The sequence below is a fragment of the Hippocampus comes genome, unplaced genomic scaffold (assembly GCF_001891065.2).
Source record: "Hippocampus comes isolate QL1 unplaced genomic scaffold, H_comes_QL1_v1.1 scaffold82, whole genome shotgun sequence".
Lineage (NCBI taxonomy): Eukaryota > Metazoa > Chordata > Actinopteri > Syngnathiformes > Syngnathidae > Hippocampus > Hippocampus comes.
The window spans coordinates 4,560,597-4,587,576 of NW_017805135.1; the positions used below are offsets into that span (position 1 = coordinate 4,560,597).

At 43.1% G+C, this 26,980-nt stretch overlaps 1 protein-coding gene across 5 annotated transcripts in view; it reads right to left on the reverse strand.

Moving 5' to 3' along the window:
• unc13c (unc-13 homolog C (C. elegans)) overlaps positions 1-26,625 on the reverse strand; it is a 110,548-nt gene extending 83,923 nt beyond the window's left edge. For 3 of the 5 annotated variants that reach the window (XM_019866709.1, XM_019866708.1, XM_019866707.1), the window contains exons 1-5: positions 25,895-26,625; positions 12,535-16,749; positions 3,356-3,378; positions 2,758-2,804; positions 853-931 (exon numbers count right to left, since the gene is read on the reverse strand). In XM_019866709.1, the coding sequence (XP_019722268.1) occupies positions 853-931; positions 2,758-2,804; positions 3,356-3,378; positions 12,535-16,588 (4,203 nt within the window). In that variant the 5' untranslated portion in view covers positions 16,589-16,749; positions 25,895-26,625. The remainder of the gene's footprint in view (positions 1-852; positions 932-2,757; positions 2,805-3,355; positions 3,379-12,534; positions 16,750-25,894) is intronic. The other 2 variants (XM_019866711.1, XM_019866710.1) reach the window with 1 other exon arrangement.
• Positions 26,626-26,980: the final 355 nt, after the last annotated feature.

Consider the following 26,980-nt stretch of genomic DNA (forward strand, 5'->3'; position numbering starts at 1 on the left):
CAAACACTCTCTCTTGGGTAATTAATCAAGTTGTAATACCCACTAGCTGGAGTGCTTCTCTTCAAATTTGGGTACGAGATGTTGAGGCATCCTATTTGAATGTGTTTGTAGGTCACTGTTGTCACCCTCCAAGCGAGCAGTTTACACAGCAAGCATATTCTAATCCAGTGAGGTTTGCACTTCGGTTTCATCAGTTTATTAAGCAAAGTACTGCAAATATTCTGACTTTGCGGATTATTTGTGTTTTCTCTTCATTTCTATTGTGCAAGGTGCTCTCAATCACAACGAATATGAGAGAAGCAATCGCATACCTTATAATGACACATCCCAACATGCTGTGATGTTATTTTAACTTTTGAGATGATTTCTCGTTGTTGTTTATTTCTATTGTTCAAGGTGGCATTGATTATGACGAACTAGCAGAAGGACCGGTCCCATTAATTTTATGACACAAAGATGATGCATGCATGCCCCTGTGGGTGACCGAGCATACCGTCGCATCTTTTTGACTCAATGAATTCTTCCTAGCTGTATATTTGGGCATTAAAACCTGCTGCAGGTGTCGCACCTTTCCAATACAATACACGACAGTATCATAAAAAATCTGAAGATGCCTGGCGGGTATACATGTTTTCATTTACAACCATGCATTTCTTGTTTGATCTTCTCATGACTTTTTTTTTTTTGGATCAGATAGAATGCAATCAGGTCTTCAGTAAATCAACATTTCGATTGCGCTCCTTGATCTGATACTCACGCAGCACGGGGTTCCACCAGCGTGACACAGCGTAAGGTCACTCAGATCGCTTTGACATAAATCACATACAACTCCGTTCGAGGCAGATGACTCACCAGGTCTCGGACAAGAGGCACTGTTCTCTTGCGGCGTAAATCTGGCATGCTGTCAATACCGTAAAGAATACTGCCGGCCCTAGAGAAGAAGACAGATTTAAAATGTATTAATATCATAACAACGCCAATGCGAAGGGAGATATTACTCGCGGGAGGTCTTTTGATTTATGCGTACTAGCGAACACTGTGGATCATGCCTCCTCCCTTCACCTGCGCCACCTTTGGATGTGACTTCATTGCATTCCATTGGGATACTGCTTTTCGTCCTCGAGGCTGCATTGGAGTTCATATCGCTTGCGAGAATTCTTATACCTCCCAAATCACTTTTCAGGAAAGCCCCAAAATGGCTTCTTTGTTCAACCGTTAACAGTGTATCAACAGAAAGAACAGCGGGAGCTTCTGATAGATACTGATCCTTTGAGAGGCTAGCGATCGCTTTTCAATATATCTACCTTGCCATATTTAATTTTGGCTTAGCTGCACACATACAGGCACATATTTGAGGCAATGCGTTTAATTATACAAAGCATTTTTTGAATGATACTTAACAATGCTACTAATGTACAATATTTATGACATGTGCGTCTTGCCCAAAAGTGAACAGACTTTCATGCATCTTAAAGAAGTTCAAATGCTTTGGTATGCGCTGCTGTTTTGATTCGCATCTGAGTTTAAATTGTATCCCAATGTGTGGGTGATGCCGACTTATTGTCTCTGTGTGACATTTAGGTGTACATTGTCCTCTCGACTCTCTGAATTCTCACACTCCCCACAGCCGGCTCCGCATCCTTCTCCCCCCCCCCCCACCCCACCACCCCACTGTCCCACCAGCACTGTTCCTTCACCACGAGGCTCTGGGTGGCATCTCCTCAACTGTCACTCAAAGCCTCTGTAATGACCTCGACAGCAAGTTTTCCCTCTGTGCTGCTGGAGCTCCTCAAGCATTTGTGTCATGCTGTATGACCCCTGAGTTACACACGATTTGACGAGCGGCAGGGCGCACCCTTGCCTCACCTTGGGGTGGGGGGTGGGGGTCGGGGGGCTGGACTCTCGCTGGGTCTATGCAAAGGGCATGCTCCACATGGCCAAATAGTGAAGGATTGTAGGTGAAATAGTAGTCAGGTGTTGTGAAAATTTTGGAATTTAGTTTTTCTTTTTCTGTAACAAACATAGCTGGTTTAGCATCTGGGTTGCATTTCTGGCTCACAGTCAAAAGTCTACAATTTATCTTTGGTCTTTTTGTGTGGAGTTGGCATGCTTTCTCTGTGCTTGCTTGGAGTACCATGATAAAGTGAGTGAGAATGGTTGTTCGTGCATATGTTTCTTGCGATTGGTGGGCGATCAGTCCAGGGAGCACCCTGCTTCTTGCCCAAAGTCAGTCCAGAGACTTCAGATATTTTTCATTATTTATAGTTTGAAACAGTTGTCATTGTCTCTAATCATTACAATCGCTTGCTTTTCACCCATAGACAGTTCACAGCGCACCGGACCTTTGCAACAGAACCCACCAATGCCGCCTGTTCCTTTCCACTTTTGCTCAGATGGAAAATGGGCTCGTTCAGATAAGTTGCATAAATGTGTTTCATCCAACTACATAACTCCCTGGAATAAAAACTGAAATGTTGCTCGTTAGTCTCATATTCATTTCAACGTTAAGCCCAAATGTTGACAGTGTACAGCAAAGGTAAGGAAATTGGCCTGACTGTTCCAGTGCTTTGTGTTTAGCTTGCCCTATTTCACAAATTGTAGGGGGCATGCTGTCTTAACTAATTGGGGTTGCCTGGCAGAGAAACTAAAGATTCCTGTCACATTTTTCTGCCTCTGTTTGTAGGGTAAAAAAAAACAAAAAAACAGCCCGAACAGAAAGTTGGAGCCAATCAGATGAAAAAGTGAGACAGCACTCACCCTCCAGACTGCAAGCCGAGCAGTTTGGGGTCCAAAATACTGCGAGGCTACAAGAAAAAAGACAAATTCAGTGTTAAAAACGCCACAGGTTCTGAGCTACGTGGCCAATCACGAAATGGTTCATTCATAACAAATCACTCCCCCATTCGGGAGTCAATTCAGGATAAAATAAATGATGGGCGACGAGTAGGAGGGGGAGATGGAGAGCACAGCAGGAAGGGAGGGAAGCACCAAAGGCGAAAATGGACCAAATTATTCCACATCAATGTAATTTGTGGGCTCAAGACTGAAAATGATGTCGCTCTTGGTGCTTCAGGCCTTGATATGCCTATTGTGCAATGCTCCCTGTTCACTGACCAAAAAAAAATAACACACAAAAATTCCTCATGGAAAAAGAAAGAGCAAGAGTAGTAAAATCTGGGGACAGAATGATGACATGGATTTTTATTTATTTATTTAACACATGCGGGATTTTCTCATCCACACCTGACAGATACACCGATAAATTTGTGACTTTACATTTGGTTCCACTGTGCTGACACAATCACACCGACATGCGTCAACATCACTTATATGGTAATAACCAGGGACTTCAAACCTGAGTATCCAAAGCACTGCAATCTGAAAGGAGAAAAATGACAGGGAATTCAATCAACAATCAGCAAGCATCTGACAGTAACAAAAATAGCAAATAAATAACCAATTCATTTACTGTCATACATTTTGCCCAAAGGCATTGATGAAAACCGGGTAAAAATGCCCAGCGAACAAATCTTAATGACGTTGTTGCTGTGTGCAGATCCTGCAAGCACACAGGTGCAGCTCAAATTAAAATATCATGGAAAACATCATTTCTATCAATATTTCAATTCAAAATATTGAGATTTTGTGAAATATTTCATGATTTTTTTGTTGCGCTGATAACTGATGATAACTCCATATTAGCCATACGAATAAATTATAAAATCATTTAAAATTAAAATTACTTTTAATATGGAGAGGCCCTCTGTAAAATATGTTCATTAATCTGCATATACAGTATGAGTATTACTTTTTAAAATAAATTAACTTTTCTACCATGTCCAAATCCTTTGAGGAGCACCTATAGAAGCAATCAACACACACAAGGACTCTCTGAATGGAGCATATACTGTCATACATTTGTTCTGGTGACACAGGCGGGCTGAGCTAAATGACCAACCATGCACATTAAATACCTTGGATCAATGCAACACAATACACATGGCATCTTTGATCGACGCATGCAGCCAATTTAACAGGCATGTTGACACGGTGCTGTATGTTAGGCGAGCTTGAGCAGTTCGGTATCGGGTAGCAATTTTTGCAGACGAACCGGCGAGAGTGCAGGCCGGACCGCAGAGGCGTAATTAGTCCACTATTGATCGGCGTGTGATAGATGGCGGCGCTGTCATAAGCGAACATAGTACAAACTACACACAGGTGTTCGTAAGAGGGTGATTAAATTGCAGCCATAATTAAAACAAGCCCGGGGAATTTTGTTTGCTGTTGACATGCTGTCAAGAGGACTGTTCAGACAATATTAGATGATGCACAGTGTACTTGAAAGTTAGCACCTATTTACGGTATTAATGACTAAACATTAAAATGCGAATCTTTTTTTTTCCACCAGGAATGCAGTCACCTAGAAAAAAAAATGCAGATGAATGAAAATAAATTAGGCTTTTTATAGCAATGTGAACCAATTGCCTGTGAGCAGGAGACAACATTGAAGCAATGGGGTTTGATGCAAATAAATTACTACGACCTTCCATAACACCATGGTATTATGCCGCGTGACAACTTTTGAGTGTAACATTGGAGCAATGTGATTGGACAACAGTGTAAGCGCCGTGACCATACAAGGTAGGATGCAATTATTAACCTAGGGTTCGGTGTTAAAATCTTCATTTGTGTACCGAGGCAAGTGTAGTTTACAGTGTTTCGGAATCTGGCAGAACACGTTACGCCTTGCTGTGTGGTCCGACCTTTTCTACTACACACCCCGGCACACCTGACAATTTGGTGACGGAAAGTAAACTAGGCTTTAGACCAAGTGACACCAGGTCTAAGTTGTGGTGCTAGTGGGGTAATGTGATTTTGGTGGATTTGATCCAGGCACAGGCAGCCAGGTAGTCTGTACTCTGTTTATGTGTGTACTGGATGTCACTTTATTGCATTCATAAATGTGACATCAGTGGGCCGTGAACCCTCAGGATCACACAGTTGGACCTCACTTTGCGCTACACTTGCACTGGGCACAAAGGCTTTTTTGAGACTGCCCGACAAAATCCGATTTTGACGCTCTGTGACGTCACTCTACTTGACAACAGCAGTCCTATTACAGAGGCGGAAATGAAATGCATTGCCTTATCGGTCTGTGGAGAGATAGCGCCACACAAGATGTGTCTAAACAAGTCTATTTATGAAAGTATTTAGTGTGTTGCCACCGTCAAACACTATCTGTACTGGATGACGCCTGTGTTCTGACATTATTGCTATTGCAACCTGTCAGATGGGTCATTAATGTGGCCCAGTCTGAACAGGGCCAAATCCGGTTTGAGTGGTTGCTAAAAACAGTGGGGACAGTTAGCGCAAAAAGAAAAAAAAAAATGGATTTGAGGTGGAATCTGGGTTGAATCAGAACAGCCCTCAGTCTGAACACAGCCAAACAAAGAACAATGTTGTTGTTTAGTGTTTTTGATAAAGAAAATAGCAATTTGTAATAAAAGAGAATGTAAAGAAATCAACTTGTTTGAGAGAGAGTAATCGCTCTACGTTGCCATGAGTCGAGTCACAACAGTTGTATGGTGACAAATCGGTCCTTCTGATACTTGCCCACATCCTACTTCGAGAAGATTGTAATTGTACAATTGCAATTGTAATCCTTTCTTTACCATGTCCCATTTTGAGTCTGCTTTTCCCCTAATCAATTCACTGCTGACGGTTTGGCCTTGGAAGCGTTCATCCTTTTTGTCAACGTGGAAAACCTAGCCAGTGCACATTTGTGGTTTGCTGTAGCCGTGGTCACAATGCATCGGATGTGGCTGCGCCCAAGCAGAGGAGCAGCACTCAGATGTGTCTGCAGGCACCGTGGACAGCAATCAGCTCAGCTACTATGAGCCGCAGCCTGACAAGATTGAACCATCGCTCGACCACAGCTGCACGAGATAAAAGTCTTACAATCGGCCGAGATGAACCTCAATTCACAGGTGCCTTAAATCTCAGGGGGGAGGAAAATAACAAAGATAGTGCCCGAGGTCTCTTCCTGTGCTGTGGGCAAAAGTGTTTCTCGAGTAACAATCGCAGTAAATTTAGCATCTTTGAGCCGACACGCATGATCACACCTCGCGTAGATCAGCGCTCATTGGAGCAGAAAAGCCTGCTTTTGGCTGATAGTGGAAAATACACAACAACATTCGTTCCGGGATGGACACAACAGAGACACATAGTAAATATATGCTGGTGTATTCCGATTTACTCGTACAGGCAGAAGCATGCACACACTGGGGAGAAGAAGAAGAAAAAAAAACCTCAGAGCAAGGGAAACAATCATTACATAATCAAAAAACAAGCCCCCAATTCAGTAATAGCTGCATGCCACGAGGCTCTAGCGTAGTGGAGAGCTTTAACCTTGTCTCAAACTGATGGGAGGGATTTTACTGATGCTCATCACTTTAGGTCTCTTCTTACAAGAGGATTTGATAATTCCAGCATCAAAGGACAGGAGAGGGATATTAAAAGTGCAATAATAGATTTTTTATTTATTTATTTATTTTTTGACAGAGTTGTGATCAGATCACGATTTGTGAAATAGATCAATATTTCCCAAACCTGAATCAGGCTACATTCAAAAACTCACCACCTCACAAAAATGCCAGATTATATAATATGCAATGAACCACTTGTATATGGAGGCTCAATGTTCATGATGCTACAATATTGCAGAATTTTGAGCGATCATTTTGTTTTAGTTTTTACAGTATACTTTCAAGTCCAAAATCAGAGTTGCGTGCCTTCCGTGTAGAAACAGATCTTGCCGCAACATGCAATGAGGTCTAATTGGAAAACATGCAGTGCAATAGAAGAAGAGCAAGAAGAAGAGACAGAGAAGGTTCTCAACTAAACTTTAGTAATCGAGAAAAGAGAATATATTATTCAGAGTAATGTATGTACTGTGTGTAGTAATGCTGTGTGTCTTAAAGTATCAGTTGTTTCAAGGTTTATAATTCCCATAATGTAAGGACCCACAGAATAGTTCGAGACCACCAAGGGGCAGTGCCCTAAGTGAGTCTGACTCACTTGGTTGAGTAGAGATTTCTATTTCCAGGTTCTTCGTGTCTTTTTCACAGGGTTACGCAGTGCAAACACAAGTACCGCTTGAACTGCTAATAGTTGCTCCTTAGTTTTCGTCAATCACAGCACCACTATAACATCAATGCTAATTTCCATTAGCCGGTCTCTAGATTTTCTCTTTATATGTTAGCGTTAAGCTGGAAGGATTTCGTCTGATGTTAACTGGTCATTAGACATCATCCATTGCAGTGTATAAAGCAAAAGCCCCCATAAAGACACTTTTTTCACTTTTGGAGGCAGCACTTCATTACCAGGCTACCAAAGACACATTGGCAAATATTAATAACCAAATTGTTTGAAATGAATGCTCGAACAATCAATCACCAATTTTGCCTGATTATAATTTGAAAAGGATTGATGATACATTAAGGTACATCATAACAACAGAATATAACATATTAACACTTAGAAGAGCATATCTCCATACCTGTATTTAAGCTACAAATGCTCTTCGTCCCACATGTTAACAATACCGGTATTCTGTTTCATTTTGGCTACATGTTGAGGATGGATAAATGCTGTAGCAAAAAAAGCTTAGCCTGAAACTGTCACAGAAAGACGACACTGAGAATACCGGGCCACATGAAAACTCACTCCTGTTTTGTCGTGACAAAAGATTTCAGGGAGATGCCAAAGGATGACATTCTCAAATAGTGTCATCAATAAAACCTATCAGCAAATATCTATTGTAGCATATTTTAAAATTGGTATGCTCGCAGAGTAACAAACAGTGCATTTCATCTGAAATGAAAAGCACACTTCAGTGGGTCGAGTGGCGGATGAGTCAGAGGGATCAAATGAAAAGTGAATTAATGTTCTTTGCCTATCGAGACTTCAGAGTGCAGCATCTGAGAATGTAATTACTGATCTTGGCAAGCGCCATGACAAATCAGCGAAAACATTTTCTGCAACCTGTTGGTTTCTTTTCGAGTGGACCGACTTCAGTGAGGCTTTTTTTTTTTCTGATCCAAGTCTAACACTTTGTATGCCAATGAGTGCTGGCAAGGGCTACTCAACAGCACTCTTTTGGCCTTATGGGCCGTCGACCCAAGCGTATCGAGGAGTCCATGCTGTAAGAGTCTTCAACGAGATGACTGTTTATCTTCACTGGGTAAACTCCGTTTTGACTGACAAACCACACAAAGAGGTGGCAAGCTGCGATGCCAAAAAGTGACACGCAGGGATTTCTGGATGGAGGCACTTTCTGGAAGAAGGCACAGATGTGGTAATCAGGCAGCTGTCGCGATTTTGATTGTCGTCTGCACCTACGTTGAAAAGCTTTGTTCTTTAGTCTATATCGGTTCGGCCGCACCCGCTGACGGATTCCGCTTGCCTGTTTTGATTTCAAACTCTGTCGTTTCAAATGTTTTTGAAAAATAAAAGTAATTTAGTGGGTTGGGCATGCCAACGTGGTAACTGACCAGTAGGCTACAGTATGATTAGGAGGTCAGAGGTCACTTCCGTCACACAAAACCCACAAAGACATGTAGCCTGTGTTAACTTCACAATTTAGCTAAGTTGGTCAAAAAAAACTAAGCTTTATATTGGATATGCATTCACTTGACAAGACAATGTAACAGACAATACGGAAAATGGTTCGAGAAGCAATAAATGTGATTGTGAATGTGTTAGTACAGCAAACCAACGCAATTACAGATACGTGCATGAGCAAATACGCGATAGGTTGCAATTGAAATGTAGTGGGGACTCAAGTTGACTTACTTTGCCACAGTAACTTGGGACTTGCCTGAAAACGTGAAGGTTGAGATATTGAGGCTGACTTCTGACTACCTCCCGGCATTTTTTTTACATTTACCAAATACCTAAACATAACTGCATGTGTATCACTTTAAAATGCAGCTAAACAACTTGCCATCCCCCGTGCAATGACAGGAAGAAAAAGATGTATCCTCTACATATTTCAACACCCAATTCAAAACTGATGATTTCAGATTGAATGATGCATGTCCTTACTAGGCCATATAGGAACACAAAAGACCTTTTCCCTGATGTCTCAGTCATCCCATCACTCCAGTCCCAGAATTAAAACGATCACTTCTTCTAACTGACAGCGCACGGTGAGGAAACAAAAGTAACAATTGTCTTGTTAATCTCTATATTTGTCATTTCATTGGCTGGTAAACAATAAGGGGTGAGGTCTGACTGACTTTCCAGCTGAGTTTGCTACAATTAACGGCCTTAATTAGAATGCCAAACTTACAGCAAGGCTGACACCATGAAAAAAAACACCATTCGAAAAATACCTACACTGAAGAAAACCTCCTTGGCAGAGGTAATTAAATGATCTGTCACTTCTAATACCTTAAACTACTTTCATGAGAATGAACTTGTGACAGAAAGAGAGATTTGTTGGGGACTTCACAGCTCTCTGGGCCACGTAATTTTAGCTTCTACAAGATCCGGGACTCATTAATTGTGAGTTGGTTACAGCACTCATTACTTTGCTGAGACTCTAGCACTGCCTAAGGACCACCACAACATAATAGAGAAGGAACAAATAATCTACTTAATCTACTCTAAGAGTTGCACTTACACGTTACCTCAGCTTTAAACATTTGCAGGTGATGACTTCTCTGAGAATGTATGTGTGTGTGTATTTTTTATCCAAAACAAAAATGTAACTTGTTCTCAGCAGAAACTAGTATTAGCCATCCAGAGTAATTTCAGAAGTCTCCGTTACACTGCAATCTCACAAAATTGCAGTATCAGAGTCTTGACAGAAGATTTGCCAATTTTCTGCCAAAGTCGCAGTGGCACAGTGTCCCGCAACTAGATAACTTGGTGCATGAAAATATCGAAAAAATTCATTGGAATGGCAGAAAACTTCCTGGTCAATCTCATTCAGCAATTCTTTGTTGATGGCCGTTTCGACCCAAAAGGGACACGGAAAAGTGCCAGCTAGAGGAATGGCATCCACATAACCCTTGGAATGTAGCCTCTCACTAACCATTGCAAATTCCAAAGTAAAGTTTGCACACAGGCTATTTGTATGAAAAAAAAACCTTCAAGGCCAGAACTATACAACACCAAACATGAAACCATGGCAAATGAACTTCTTGGAACACCCGTTGTAGAACAGTCCGTTCGGGGGTTCTGACTTAGAGCATTTTGAGATCACGAGTTGCTCGCAATTAACTAGCTGGAGCAGTGGCACAAAAATATGTGGTCACGCAGCACAAAAACATATGCTCAATTACCGTCGTACTCGTTTAAATGATTTTTTTCAACTGTGTGATCATCAAGGCCTTGTTCCGATGCATGTACATTAGGGTTAAGTTGCCATCTTAGGGACAGAATTCCATCAGAAACAGATGCCCCCTGTAATAATCTACCCCAAGATGTGTGACAATATATTTTTGCTCCTACTCACAGAAGCTAGTCCATGTCCGAAAATGCATCCAACAAAAGAAACATCTCACTACAGATGGTGAAAAGAGGGTCATAATTGGAAGCACACACATGCATATTCCACCCCTCATTAAGCTTTACGCCTCCATCCCATGAAGCCAGCGTGTGCTCGTCATGAGTGCGCTCTGATGCATGCTGGCTGGTCTGTGTGCGAGCTGTGAAGGGAGTCTCAGCAATGCTCCCTGCCACTCCTGCCAGCTCCCCCTACTTCAACTGACTACAGCAGTGTCTGTATTCAGATGCTAATTCACACTCCCAAGGGCATTCTGTAACCAGGTCAGCCTTGCTTGGAATATTTATAGAGGTCTGCTGCTAGTGAAGTTTGAAGGAGGTATACCCTCTTTATGCTTAGTGCATCATTTCTTAGCAAAGTGTGGCTATGAAAAATGCAGTTACAAGGGGAGAAGAGCCTCTGGTATAGTAGAGGTGATACCCCCGGATTTTAAATTATACTGATTCAGTCGAGCCATTTTCACCAGGGAATCTCCGCAAACTTTGAGAGAGGTTGGGCTTTCTCATTGGGTCTTTAGAAACTTGCCCAAAGAGGATGTTAGGCTCAGAATGTCCGCAGAACTTTCAGAAGTGCACAGGAGGTCCTCGATTTATGACGTATCAGCATATACTCTGCACGACACTGTGAAGTAGTGGCATAAAGATGATGTGATCACATGGCACAAGAAGGCACGCCGACCTACCGCTGCACTTATTAGGGGTTAACTTTATTTTACACCTCTAAGGCCATTCATAAATAATCTTTTTAATTTGCCTGTACAGCTAATACATGTTTTGTGATGTCAAAAAGGTTGACCGTAAAACCGATTGTTTGCATTTCCATTATTTCATATTGGGAAAAAAATGTTCAGATGCCACACAACTCAGAGGTCAACCGGCATTATGAAACGGTGTTTTACCTGAGAGGAACATTTGATGTATAACCTCAAGATGGATCATGTTCCGTTGTGCGTGTCATGTCTGTTTGTGTGATACTGTTACAGTTTAAATACAGTGGAAAGTAGCAAAGACCATGCCATTGATGGTTTCTGACAGCCAAGCATAAAGCATGACTGCACAACACAAACTAAAAGCAGAAAACTGCTCAAACTGTGTGTGCCAATAAGGTAGGAAAAAAAAGAGAGCCAAAGTCAGTCACCCATTGCACGTTTTTATTACGAGTCCTATGCCCGGAGTCTACTGCATGCCTCACCTCGGACATGCAACACTGAGGGATGATTCAGTCTGTCAATGAGTCAGTATTGCCAAAATGGTGCTACTCTGTCAACCGAAAAAGTCAACACAAGTTACAATGCACTGACATAAATTGCATCGGTGCCATTGTTATATATTATATGGAAAAATAATTACTACACATCTAAATTCGTTTAGCTTCTACCAGAGATGCCCAAGCCTGGTCTTTGAGCGCCCCTGTCAAGTCAGCTTCCCTCTTCCAACATACCTGATTCGAATGATCAGCACATCAGAAAGCTTTGCTGATCATTTGAATGAGGTGTGTTGGAAGAGGAAAACATGTAAAGCAGGTGCTTTCGAGAACTAGGCTGTGTCACCGCTGCCTTATACTGTGAAGACGGATGCTGTTTGAAATATTCACTATGTGGACATATTGTACCTCTAAATCCAATAAGCCCGGGGCCTCATCACTACTGTGGCTTCTTCTACGACAATGCCCAGGATTGCCAAATGTGTTCTCATCGGATGATTTGAAATGATGGACCATTTAGCTTTAATCACATTTCATCACATCCCTCGCACGAAACAATTAGACATCTAATTGTATGTTATACCGGTCACTGCTTTCAAGCCGTTTTTTGAATTCGAATGAAAGTTATGCAAATTGTATAGAAAGGTGATTAGAAATCTAAGATGATAATGGCTAGCATAAGGAGATTTCTGTCTTCACTGCACGATGTCAGAAGTAGGTATATAAAAATGATGAAAACCAATGTGAAGGAGCCCTACCTCCCGCCAAGATCTGTTGCTCCAGTTCAGCCATCTGTTTCCGGTACGCCCTCAGAGCAGCCTCTTTAAATGTCGGTCGTATTCGCTTCTTTGGTGGTGCCTCTGTGGCTGCGGGCTTCTCCTCATCCATGCTTTTTCTTTTATCCTCCTCATGTTCATCGACTTTCTCAGATGCCTCGGCGGTCTCCTCAACCAGCTCCTCGATCTCCTCTATATCCTCATCGCCCCCTTCCATATCCTCGGTAATGTCATTGTCCTCTGTCTCGTCGGGTTCCTCGACATCCAGATACTCCACCATGGCGTCATACTCGGCCGTGTCCTCTGTCACGTTGGTTTCATACTCCTCGCTGTACTCCTCATCGTACGGCTCATCCAAGCCGCAGTCATACTCGAGGACATGTGCCTCTTGGCTCGCATCATTGTCTCTTGTGATGCTGAAATCTTCAGCCGTCTCAAAATCTTGAGGAACATCATTGTCCTGAGAAGGCTGGACATCCTCAAATGCGTCATTGTCCTGAGAAGGCTCACATTCCTGCACAAGCTCTTCAGTTTCATTAACATTAGTTCTGTTCTCCAAATTAGCCAGAACCTGTTCCATCACCTCAACGTAATGGGTCTCGCCATCCTCAGATTGTTCAACGGCTTCCGTCTCTGCATCTTTTTTCTCTTCCTCCGGTTTGTAGTAAACGGGTTCTTTGTGAACAATTGGGTCTGCCGCAGATGGTGAGTTGGAGGTGGAGATTGTACGGAAACGCCCCATGAATGACGAAGAAGAGTTTGTGGGTTCTTCAGGAGGTGCGGGAGTATTCTGAGGGCCAGATTTCCATACAACCTCCAGAGCTGATTTAGCCCTTTGCAGTGTAGACCCAAAGCCAAAACCAAAAGACTTCTCGCTGAGGTCTATACTGAGCCTGCTGCTCCATGACTTAGGCACTTCCTCGACCTTTTCTGTTCGGATCTCACTCTGACTGCGGTACATAGTGGTAGATTTACCTTGAGTTTGGTGAAAGCTGTGATTGACATTGATTTCAGGAAATTTTTCTTTCGGGACTGCTTTTGAAGCTTCCTTGGGGGCATCTTTAACAACTACTTTTGGGGCATCTGGAAACACTACCTGAGGTGATTGACTTGGAGATGCCTTAGGGGCTTCTTTGACAGACACCTTTGGGATCTCTTTCGATACTGGTGTTTCTTTGATTGGGATGCCAGAATCCTTTTTGGGTGGTACTTTATTGTTGTTGTTGCTCTCCTTATTCTGTACTATAGGTACCCCTTTTGTGGGTACCTTTGTAGCTTCTTTGGTAACTTCCTTAGCAGCAAGTTTCTGTGTGTCTTGTAGGGGTTCTTTCACACTGACCATCGGGGACTGTTTAGGGGATTCTTTCGGTGACTCTTTGGGAGTTGAAGCTGGGCTCATTATTGGGGTGATTCTAGGGCTCTCTTTTGGTGACTCTCTTGGACTTTGTTTTGATATCATCGCCTGGGAAACTTTTGGGGCTGCTCTGCTCGCTTTAACTGTCTCACCGCAAATGACCTTCGGCGCTACTTTAGCAACATCTTCAATGGCAGGCTTTGTGGAATATTTAGCTGTAGGTTTCGGGCTATCTTTAGGGAAGGATTCAGTGATCTCTTCAGCTATGGATTTCTTCTGTTTCAGCGGCTCTTGCGGAGTAGCATTTGATGTAATTTTAGATGAAATCTTTGCAGAAACGTTTATAGTTTCCTTTTCTTGTATTTTGGGTGGTTCATCTTTCAATCCAATTTTAATTTGTTTATTTGTCATTTTAGCTGTAGCTTTGGAGGGGTCTTTAGATAATACTTTCGTATTTTCTTTTGCTACCGCCTTGGAATTCCCTTTAGACTGGCGCACATGTGCTTTGGTAGACTCACGCTCCACAACGGGTGTAATAATGTGAGTGGTTATTGGCGGCAGAGCAAGTACTCTGTCAAGCATCATGAACTCCTCCTCACCTTCAAATTGTAAATCAACTTCTTGGCATTTAGTGATATTCTCTGGAAAACCCGGGATGGTGGATGGGTCAAATGGACTGCTAACCTCTATGGACGCTTCCAAACCTGAATCGGCACCTTGCTCTATATGATGCCAATCTTTCCAAGGTGACAGGTCAGCTTGCAGAGAAAGTTGGGAGCCACTGTAGTGGCTTCTGTCCCCAGACATGCAAACAAGTCCATTGCTGACACCACTGTCAACAGTCTCAGTTGTCTCAATCTCATTTTGTTCATAAGGTCGATTCTCATGGCTGAGTGGGTGACTGGGGCTAGCGTACCAAGAGGAGGCCATGTCCTCTTGTTTCCTCTGCCACAGTTCTTGATCTGAGGAGGATAACAAGGAGCAGCCGTTGGCCCGTGTAAAGTACTGGCTTTCTGAAAAGTCCTCCGAGTACGACTGACAAAGTTTTGAGCAGTCCGATTCAGAACGGCTGAGTTTGGGCGTGGAATAGTCACTTTGAGAGAGCCAGCCGGAGGTCACATCAGAATAGTAAGCCTTCCCATGCTTGTCGGGGTCATAGTATGTGTCATCGGCATAATGAACTGCACCTGAGTAGCTTGCCTCCTCCCCTGACCGGCTGTGGTCATGGGATCGTTTTTTCTCCGATTTGCTCTTGTGAGCAGGCTTTGAAATCACCATTGCATATTTGTTTCTGCTTAGCTCATCTAATTCCTTGTCACTGTCCATAGAATCCCAATCATCACTCTCTACTACTTTATCTTTCCCTGACACCTTAATATCCATACTTTCATAAGTTTGTGAGGAGGACATTGACTTGTCCTTTCGCTCTTTCCCGTCCCGAGTTAAGCTGTCCGTGGAAACTGTAATCCCAGTACCTTTAAGTTTATAGCATTTTTTCAAGACTAAATCTCTGTCTTGGGGTGTTGCAAATATAACTATAATGGGACGAGGTTTTGCGTTAGAACATTCTCGCTGTTGTCCTAATCTATGAGCAAGTTCAATTTTAATTGTTTTATGGGCATCAGTGAGACCCATTTTGTCTTTTAGTAATTTATATATAAGATGTTCTGTTTTTTCTGATCTTTCTTCGGGGACATTAAGGAAGCGCAGAGTAGAATTATTGGCCTGGTGGCTAATTTGTTTTATGTAATCATGGATGTCACGTGTTTCCCTTCTTGACTGGACAAATCCAGAGCGAAGTTGCTCAATCTCGCTCTGAACGACTTCCACACTGCTGGAGATCTCATCAATTGAGCTCTTCAGGGCGTTGACATGGCCACGGAGCTCGGACAGTTCCGTCTCTATCTGGCTGATCCCCTGAAGTTCCTTGAAGATCATCTCCATGACATCCTGTGTCTGACTGATGCATCCCGTGGAAGAGGAACCAGGTTCCAGAGTTGAGCTTTTCTGCTGCCGTCCCGCCCGGTCCAAGGACTTGCTCCGGATGCCAAGTGTCTTCCTCCAGTTGCTCACCTCGGAGTCCGAGGAGACACATTCCTGACTCTTTTTCCATTTCCTCAGTTTGCGAAGAGCTCCCAGCCGGAGCGTTTGCAGACTTGAGCGTTCCACTCGTTCGCCCTCAGAGCTCCCGTCAGAGGGAGCCAAACTGATGAGGCTCTTCCGGTTCCGTCTTACTGGCATTGTGTGCGATTTATGCTCATCCAGCCTCCGGATAGGCTTTGCGTCGCTCAGTGTGTCGGAATAGCTACTGTCGATTGAAAGAACCTCTGGAAATATGCTCTCATTGTTGTTATTCAAAAAAGGGGCGGTTTTAGGGAGTCCATTTGCGATGGCTACGCGATAACTGAAAGTGGGTGACAGGGACGAGCAGTCGTTCTTCCCGTCGTCGTCTTCCAGCGATACGTTACGTGCTGAGGAGCATTTAGAGATCTTTTTAACAGTGGTCTTCACTGTGTTTGACAAAGTTGGATGGTGTGCTTGTAGGTCAGTGGTCAATTTTGTTGGCTCTTTATTTTTACTTCTCTCTTTCTTCTTGATTTGGTTTGCCAATTTCTTTGTAAACATTCCTTTGCAAATCTTTTCAATGTAAGATGATATAATCTTGATGAGGGTAGAAACCATGGATGGCAACCCTGAAGACTCTGTAGCATGAACAAGAGAAGGTGACAGCACTGGCACAGTCAGGATTGTCGGCGTGTTTGTGTGGAGAGCAGTCCACTTGTCACCAGAAGCAAATGGTGAAGCAACCTTGATATTGTTTAAATCCAGGAAAGGAAATCCCCCTGCAAGGTGAAAAAGAAAATCGTTAAATTGTTTTACTCTGCAATATCGATGAATCGTTGATACAGCCATACTGTACGAGCAAAAATACAATTTCTCAGTGGAAAAAATGAATGATGAATGAAATAATGGCAAAAAATGATGTCACCCAGTGATGGATGGCAAAATATTAATTTTCTCAAATCACGTTCCAACAGAAGACGAATGGTGTTGTCAGATACATGGCGGCGCTTTCCATTTATTGATTGCAATCACAAGTATGACATATGAGCTAATTAAACATTGAAAGTCAATGATCTGTGCTGCCATTTGTTTCACGTGTAAAGTCCTGATGTGTATGGCTTTGTATTTGAATCAATCATGTGGTGATAATACACGGGTGCAGCAGACTGTACGTGTGCAAAGGCATCGTCTTGAAAATTTAAACAGTCTGGAGTAGCTGCTGGAGACGTTTGTTCCCAATGAGAGAAACCGGTCATCTGAGTCGAAAGAGCAATGCTTGCCATCCAGAGGTTTTGGCAGCTGCTTCATATTAGTCCTGGGATTTACAGTGTTGATACGACAGTCTACCACAGCCTCAAGCCCACAAAGACCTGCAAACGTCAAATGAGTTGTAAAACACAGCCTCACTGTTTGGCTTTCATAAAGAAGATCAGCATGTATTTTGGGTTTGGGTGTGTATGGTTATGTTTTTCTTGTATTTATGCATTTATGTAGTTTCTGTTGTATTTAAATTACTCCTTTGAGCAATCATAAGCAGTCACCTTCTGCACATTTAACCAGCAAAACATCAACCCTTGCTAGTCAGTCAGCATGCGTTCTCAAGCTTCACTGGCGCTTGTTTTTGTGTTTGAGTCGCAACTCACTGGACCATCATCAGCAAGTAGTCTTTATTCATGAGATCATTGGGCAATCTCAATGTCAATCATTACAATAGGACGCTGTCAGCTTGTCGACACTAAATCTTGGCGTGTATATTGAATAAATGAATGAATTAATAGAAAAGAGCTCAAATTAGGATTTGTCGAAATTTCATCTGGATATTGGACTTTTGAGCTTCCACTGTATGAATGAAATATTTAGAGCAATTGCAGGGAATGAGCAAGAACAAAATAGCTTGTTCCTTCCAAATCCGGGGTGTTCCTAAATCAGCTGGGGTAGGCTCCAGCTCATTTGCAACCCGAATTAAAGCAAACGGCAAAGAAAATGTATGGCTGAAGAATATTGGTCATCTATATGGGTGTTGTGTATGTTGATTAGGGAAAACCCATTTGCAGCCAAAAAGAAACTCAACTTTTATACACCTTGCATGGAAATAAAGATTTGATATGCCCCGACATTGCCACACAGACCAAGAAGTGATGTAATAATGCTGTCGGATTCGGTTCGTCAGCATGCAGCTAAGGGTTGTGCGGGCCACCTTTCGAGTTGGCCCATGTCAAGTTAACCCATTAACATCATTCCTCCGGGACCGCTTTTTCAGTTCTAAACATGACTAGCCCTGTTGTTCAAGGCCGCCTACACAACTTCTACTGACTGACCTCCTCTGGAGACAGTGTGGGCACAGATAGCACTTGATTGACGTCTCCCATACATTGTTTTTTCTTTTTATTGGATCAGGGCGTCTGAGTTTTTGTTTTACTTCATTATCGCTGTATTAATTCAGAGAGGCCTGGAGATATAGAACTCTTCCACCTTCCACACTAACATTTTTGTATCAGCCAGCTTCAACAGAAACACCTTGGAGTTTTTGACTTGTAAGGCTTTGACTACTTTTGCAAAGTATTTCCTCTGGGCTGTTTGATTGGGAAAACAAAATTAGGCTTACAATTTTGAGGCAGTTATAATAAATCTAGTAAATATATAGTAAATATAGTAAATCTGACTTTCTGTTTAATATGATTCATATTATATGGCCTATGTTTTGGGTCATTGGAACAGAATTGAGTAATTGTTGCGCATCTCGGGTGGAGATTTCTATAAACGTCATGCCTCGTAGCAAGCCTCCATGAGCGAATTATCACACTACTCTACATTTCCCCATCAGCCTTACACAGCTTTATTGCCAGTTTTGGCTAACTGTTTAACTGCCCAGCTGCAACTTTACTGTTGTGCCTTGCTATCACGTTCATCGTAATCCAATAATAAAACCATCTGAAACACTAATCACCTGACCAGCTCACGGAGTACCAAAAAGGCAAACACATTCTCATTTCCGAAGGGCGGCACAGGTTGATTGCCAATTATCCTCCAAACAACCCCTTGTCTGTGAGTGTTGTTGACACCTTCCTCAGTTGCGTTTCCTGTTTAGACACAAATACCGCCAACCGTCTGTTTCACACGCTCTTGTTTCGTTTAAAAAAAAAAAAAAAAATTAAATACAAGAGCTGTGAGTCGAAACACATTTACTCGCTCAAAATATGATTGCGCTTCAGTGGCATTGTTCCCCTCTCCAAGGTGCCTAAAAACTAAGTCAATACTGTTAATTCTGTGTTTAAATCCCTGGCTGGTGGGTTGACGTTAAGGGGAGTGATGCAGAGAATCACATTATACTTTAATATGGGCTCTTCATACCCCCTGCAACTTGAAATGAATAAATACAAACTACTGTAGTATAGTATCCCCCCCTTCAGCCGCCCTCCCACCACACACACGCATTTTAAAACAGCTCCCATGTGTTTAAATAATGCATCATGGTTTCATCAAAATATCTCAAAAATGAAGAATGTTATTGTACTTTACACGAGGGCTGTTTTCTCGGACTTAGGGTACCTTAAGTTAGAGTGTGGATGAAAAAGCACTCGTGGGGGCAGCAGCTCACTGCAAGTATATAGTGCATAGGCGCATGACTTAAATATGTACCCCAAAACTAGGATTCCAAAATACTTGATCATTTGAAACTCATCTTACAACATTGCTCTTCAAAATATATGACTTTCAGAAGATTTGGTTTACTGTAGAAAAAAATGCACCAGAACGACAAGCATGCTTGCATGTATGTTGCCATTATGCATATACTCGTGGGCCATTAAAAAAAGGCCATGAACAGCAAATAAGCACATTTTCAACAAAGGACTCACTACCAAAGGTTAAGGTCACCCCAATAATTGGCGAAGGAGTGAATTCACGGGTAGTTAACTCCACTTTTTGAATATGATTTCATTTTTAATTTCTACTTGTCGAAACGACCAACAAATGGCATTTCGTTAACAGTCGGGTGGAAATGCATAACATCTTACTCACTTACACATTTTCAGAAACGGATAACTAAGGATTTAGCTCTTTGTTTAGTTTTACTCTTGATTGTTGTGCAGGCACTCCAGAGACCAAACTATTTTTGTACAAGCTTTTAAAAGTGAATTTACCATAGACATGCCCTATAAGGCCTGTTATAAAAGATGTCATGAATAAATGACTGATGATCCGGAATCATTTTGATAATATAATCAGGAAACTATCATGATACATTCTTGAGATGAGCCACTTAATTGGAAAGGGAAAACTGTCTAATCTGACAATCTAAAATCAGCACTTTCCTGTCCAGTGGTTTCCTGTCTTGTGGCTTGCGCAGAGAAATGAGTGAAATAATTGAATATGATCCGCACACTTGAATAACACAATGCAATGAGCAGCAAAGGGAGGATACAGGAGCCACTGTAAGATGGGGAGAAGTAATGAGTGAAATGAGGTGAGTTGAGGTTAACAAAGTGAATAGTTTGCTGTCGTCAGTGGATTCAGTCATGAATGGAAGATTGAAAAAAAAAAAAAAATCAATAGATCACATGTTCAGCTATGAACAATCCCCTCTCTTTCCGATGTCTCCTGGGAAAAACTCCAGTCCCTCTGCTACCCAACCGGGGATAAGCCACGCCGCTAATGGCTGGGTGCTTTTAAAACACGGCGACGTATGTGACCTAAATCAGCAAGTCCAGCTGGCCAACTCAACATACATGTGAGGTGTGTCAGAAGATCAGGCTGATTGTCGCTACTGAAGGTTCGATCAGATAATCGTGTTTTCGGATAAAAACATCAAATACATTGAAAGATTAATACGATTTTACACTTTAATTTAAGATGTTCATAACAGGACACTATTTTCCTCTCAAGAACCATTAATGAGAATTTAGCAAAATCTCTCCCATTAAATTGTAGTCTATGAGACAAAGTGGCGTCAGAAAACAGCGATTTTTGCCTGCAAAAGCAGTTGTCATGGTCTTACTATTACCGACTAGTAATAGTACTCCAATCATGTGGAACATTGGTGATGCAGCCGTGAGTTGCCATGCTATGACTGGCACCTGTCGACTCTTCTTCACCTGTCCTCCATTAAAGTCGAAAACTCATAGTTTGTAATTTCAGTTCTCATCCCACATGGGATACTTTTTTAGCGAGGGAAGACAAAGCCCAAAGGATGAAAATGTGAACTCCTTTGTTGTTGGGCTTCTTGCCTGCCACCATGTGTGAAATTACACACCAAAGTAAAATCTTTTGTGAGCTGCATATGGCAGAAAATATGTCTGTTTGAGAGCCGTTTAGTCCCTGTGATATCAGTCAGACTAATTAGAATAATACCGCCCCCACAACAAGTTTGGCTTGCGGCCACGTTCCTTTCGGCCAGAGTACACAGCAATCATATTAAAGCCAAAAGCTACGCAGAGCTGCAGTACTGTTGGATGCACTCAGTAGCGTTGGCTAAACGTGTGATCAGCATTGTCTGCGGATAAAAGGCACGCGGGGTGGACCTATCTTTCCAATCTATTGAAACGTGTGTCGTATTTTGAAAGTTCTGCATCATTGATCGATCAACAAATTATGAGATTACAACCCAGGACCAATTTTGCATAAAAATGCAAAATATCTGCTGATCCAATCAGCCAAGTCTTGTCCATACTAATAATGTGAATGTTAATGGTCATCCAGGTTAGGTAGGCTTCAGGTCACTTGCCACACTAATGAACACGATATAATAGCCGTGCCTTCTCCACCTCCCCTCATCTACAGTTGCGTCAACAAACACACCCAAGGCCACTTTATGAGTGAAATACAGTACCACACGTCTCAGTTCTGGAACATAAAGCACTTTCCGTGTCCGCTTGCTGTCTGAACAAATCACAGTAAAAGAGCAGTCGTCTTAAATGAGTGCTTATTAACAATTAGTGCGCCGCCTCGCAAGGCTCCACCAAGCCAACATCTTGACACGTGCATGTTAGGACTTGACAAATGAAGCATTCAGCCTCCTACCCGAGCTCGCGTTGCCACACAAATGATTCGATAATATCCGTGAGGTATCGCCTGAATTGTCCCGTTAGGGTGTAATGATGCAGGAATTAGGCGGAAGGGATGACGGATGACTATATCACCTTTTGCGCCCCATTTGCATTTTATCAGTTTGACCGCCACATCCAGCGGACCAGCTGCAAATGCAAAGATTATTCATTCCCAGCCATAATACCTAGGACATGTGAAATGATCTTACAGTGCCTACAGCTCAGCTGATTGCCCTCTTGGTCATTCTCTCCGTAGCATAACATGAGTGGCTTATGAGAGCTTCTAATGTTGCATCCGAGGGGATATAAATCACTGCCGGTTCAATATTGGGAGGTGAAGAAGCAGACGTTTGTCATTTAGTATGGAGACGGCGCATTGTCCACCATATCATTGCGGCCATTGAAAGCAATAGGGACAGGCATAATAATAACTGCATGGATTTATTGATGGTTAAGAATGCTGTCTGTGTGTGGAATTGATTGAATAGCGACTGAGGCAAATTGGCATGCGCGACATGGCTGCAACGAGCTGAGGTACCGTTGATTCATCCATCCGTCCATTATCTGAACCACTTTATCCTCACGAGGATCGCAAGCGTGCTGGAGCCTATCCCAGCCGTCTTTGGGCAGCTGGCGGGTTACACCCTGAACTGATTGCCAGCCAATTGCGGGACACATAACCAACAACCAACCAGTCACACTCGCAATCACACCTAAGGACAATTTAGAGTGATCAATTAACCTAAGGTGCATGTGTTTGGAATGTGGGAGGAAACCGGAGTACCCGGAGAAAACCCACACCGGCACAGGGGACAATATGCGACCGCCACACAGGAAGGCTTGGGCCCGTAATTGAATCCATGACCTCTGCACTGTGAGGTGGACGTGCCGCCTGCTGTTGATGAGTCTCAACTAATTTAATTTTAAAAGGAGACCAACTTGAGGTTGAACAGTGACTGAAGAATACTCATTAGCTCCTCAGTTTTGCCAACTTCAGTGCTATATTTAGTGACTTTTATGACACCTCTTTTCTCACAATTTTTCTGGTGTGATCGAAGTTATGTTCACACCTTCACATCCAGAGTGCAGATGAACAACATGTGAAAAGCCACCACTGGCTATTTTAATGACGACCGTCCGTCGCTTGATGACAGCAGATCTGGGGGGGGGGGGTCGCTGCCCAATCATGGAGAAACTCTGGGTGGGGGGTAGTTATAATGTTTGGTTTTGTCTCACATTTTCATACACAGGCAGATAACAAAATATTTACTCAGTTGTTTAATTTCACATTGGATGGGTGAGCAGGCACTTAAGAGACCCAACTATAAAATTTCAAAGGGAAAGTTGGTGACGCTGAGCTCCATTACACATGAGCAACTAACAGCCTTGATTATTCCACATATTGCACGGGAACACTGGCATGAGAAACGGGAGTCCCTTTCGAGAAAGATTCCTCCAGCCTCTCTGAATATTTTCCAAAATATTAATAACGCAATGGATTAATTGTTAATATTCCCCATATTCGAGCATGTAGTTAAATGTCCGCCTTGATAAGAGAAAACACTAACACCATCTAAAATTTACTAAAAAGTACCTGCTCCAAAGAGTATGTATTGGGCCTTATTTTCATGGCCATCACTAGTTTTTTTTTCTTTTGGTATTTTCTTATATGTGTGCATTTAGAAACGGCGTTTCCGCCATTGTGGGAGTGAGCAATGCTGACTTGCTCCCCAGCCAATGGAAGTGGCTCCTCTCCTACCCTTTATATTCAGTGCAGGAAAGGTGCACAGCCTCCATGGCAGAAGCATAAACTGACTCACCGGAGTTCATGCAGGGTATCGATGCACGCATGCAAGTACATTTATAAGGAACTGCAAGAGGATCTCCACTTGTGGATGATGAAAATTTGGACGCGACCCGATTGTTAGTCCGTGTGTGACAAACGCTCCACCTCCCGGCTCCCACACAAAGTAATTACTTTTTTTTTTTTTTTTTTTTAACAAGACGAGCAACAAATCTAGTGACTTTTTTTGGTGTTACTGGAGATTTGGAAAATGTGAGCCCCAGAGATTGAGATTTTTTTTTTTTTTTTTTTTTTTTTTACACACACCTATATGTCCAGAATGCAAATGGATGGTATTTGCACAAAGCCGCAACAGGTTAATTTAGCCAGTTTAATTCCTCCTGGACCCACCCAAACAGTTACCCAAATCTATAGTGGCTCTTTGCAAATGTGCACCCCCCCGTCGAACAGCATTACCGCAATAATCATTGTAGATCTGTACTTACTTGAACCATTGTCACTGATCTATATTCCGCAGCACCAGACACTTAAAAGCGCTCAAGGACTCTGTACAATTGCTTCCTAAAAGATGTTCTACAAATACTGCTACTGGTCACTTTAAAATGGTGCAACAATTATCTGCACCAACTGCACAACTGTCGTAGTATTGCATTCTACCTCTGATCACTTTCGCGCTGCTTGATACTTTGCACATTGTCTCACAGCTGTCATTGGGTGGTACTACTGACATCAGCCATCCCGTTACCTCTGCGTCCCGCGTCCTAGACGCACAATTTTCCCGCGGGACGCACCGTTCCAAATAATGTGCGTTTTTGGGACGCAAGGAAATTTCTCAGTCAAAACAAACTATGGTAAATATTTTTTCCAGCAACGATCGCGGTTTTATAATCGCCGCCATTGTTGTTTTGATCTCGCGTTCAGTAATCTCGCGTCATTAGATTTCCGTTCTCACGACACGAGATTGGTGAGATCGGCCTTCACGTCGCGGAAAGCAGACGATTGCCAAGTTGTGTAACGTTAAAACAAGTGTTGCGAACAAGCGTTGCGAAAGTTTATTGCGGAGATATCACAGACAAAGCAGCTAAAGTTGGATAGTTTTTTGCGATAATAATCTTGTATGCCTGAATTATTTAAATTTTTGCAGCATTTGTGTGTGTGTGTGTGTGTGTGTGTGTGTGTGTGTGTGTGCGCGTGTGTGTGTGAAGAATTCCTGTGGGCCGAGTGCCCCTCCACTCTGAGAAAACTCCAGAGGAAATAAAACAAGGATGGGAGCCACCACAGCCACACCTACTCCCGTGAGCAAGCCCGAGGCCATCATCACGAGTATCCAGGGACCCTTTTGCTCCATTTCCCTAGAGGGGCATCTGATCAGCAGAGCACTCTCACACACTCCCATTTGTCACAGCCTTTCAATATGTGTGCCACTCTCTTGCTAACCCATTTCTCCCAATTGCCAGATCGGGGTCATCATATTTTCGGATGGGGGTGGGGGTTTTTTGTTCAACACATTGTAGATACTCTATATGCATGTGTGTTACGTCATGTCTCTTGGAGCACATGATCGCGGATTACGGTGGAGTGTGGATGAATGTGGGCGTGTGCGCAGCATCTCGCACATGCATGCACACACATGTGCATGATTGCTTTCTGTACCACCCGACGGAGCGAGAGAGGGAGAGGAGCACACCACAGTGATGGCGGGAGGGGGGGGTTACAATCTTCAGCTCATGTTGCCTGTGTTTAAAACCTGTGCATTTCCCTGATAAATCAAACCCCAAAAAACATTACAATGCCTCCCCCATTTTTTAAGGCGCAGGAGGAGCGCTTGTCATTTGCATCCACAAAGGAGAGGATGCGAGGCTTGTACATCATTTTTCTTGTTCTTGAAATAAACTGAGCGCAATCTATATGATCCCACCGCATTCCGGTCAAGCAGCGTGTCGCGGTTGTGATGACAGGGCCACAGAGAGACAATGGGTGGATGGATGGTGGTGGTTACAACAAATGGGGTGAAGTCCATTCATTCACATGCATGCATGGAGAAGTCTCTCACACACACACACTAAAAAAATATACCTGTTTATGTCAAGTTGCTGTGCAGCAAACGCCGGTGGCGATGGTGGTGGTGTTTCCGTGTCCCCGCGTTCAAATGAGTGCCGTTCGGCGATGCTGGTGAGGTGAGGGGAGGAGAGGAGAGGATAGGAAAGGAAAGGAGGGGAGAGGAGAGGGAGGGGAAAAGGGCGGCTTGGGTGCGCAGCTCACGGGAGCCTCTCACGGCAGTGGCATCATGGTCACTGGGCGCCCGTCAGACAGCACGCATCCCGCAGCCGCGCCTCCACGCCTGTCCTCCTGCATGCTTCACTTTCTCACCCTTTGCCAAAAAAAAAAAAAAAAAAAAAAATCCTCTCTAACCTCCTCTTTTGTTCGCCTGGGTTGTGTATAGTCCGAAAGCTGGATGCAGATTGGTTGTGGTAATAGTGGTAGTGATGGTAGTAACTGGGGGAGGCAGACAGCAATGATGTTGCCGATGCTGCTTCTCCTCCTTGCTGGCCAGACTGAGGCTGTGCTCCCCTGCTTGGAGAATGTCTGTCCCCTCCCTTGCATGAAACTCACTCCCTCACCATCCTCCCCCTTTCTCGGTTGCTCGCTCGCTCGCTCTCTCTTGCCACCCCTTCTTTCAGCACAAACTGAGGTGTACAAACGACACTCGTTGCAAGTCTGCCTATTCCCATGCAAAGACCAAAATGGTGTAATAATAGACATACATCACAACAGAATATTTTTAAGGTCTTCAAGACATTATAGTGGTCCATTGCTGTGACACCACCGTAAACCAATTTTGTCCATTTTGTTCAGTTTGTCCATTTTTAGTCTGTAAATGGTCAGCACAGTGATCAATTGGTTAGCACATCGGCCTCACACTGCAGAGGTCCAGGGTTCGATTACGGCTCCGGCCTTACTGTGGGGAGTTTGCATGTTTTCCCCGTGCCTGTGTGGCTTTTGTTCGGGTACTCTGGTTTCACCCCACATTCCAAAAAATTCCATGGCTATAATGGAACACTCGAAATTGTCCCTAGGTGTGATTGTGAGCACAAATGGTTGTTCGTCTATGTGTGCCCTGCAATTGGCTGGCAACCAGTTCAGGGCGTACCCTGCCTACTG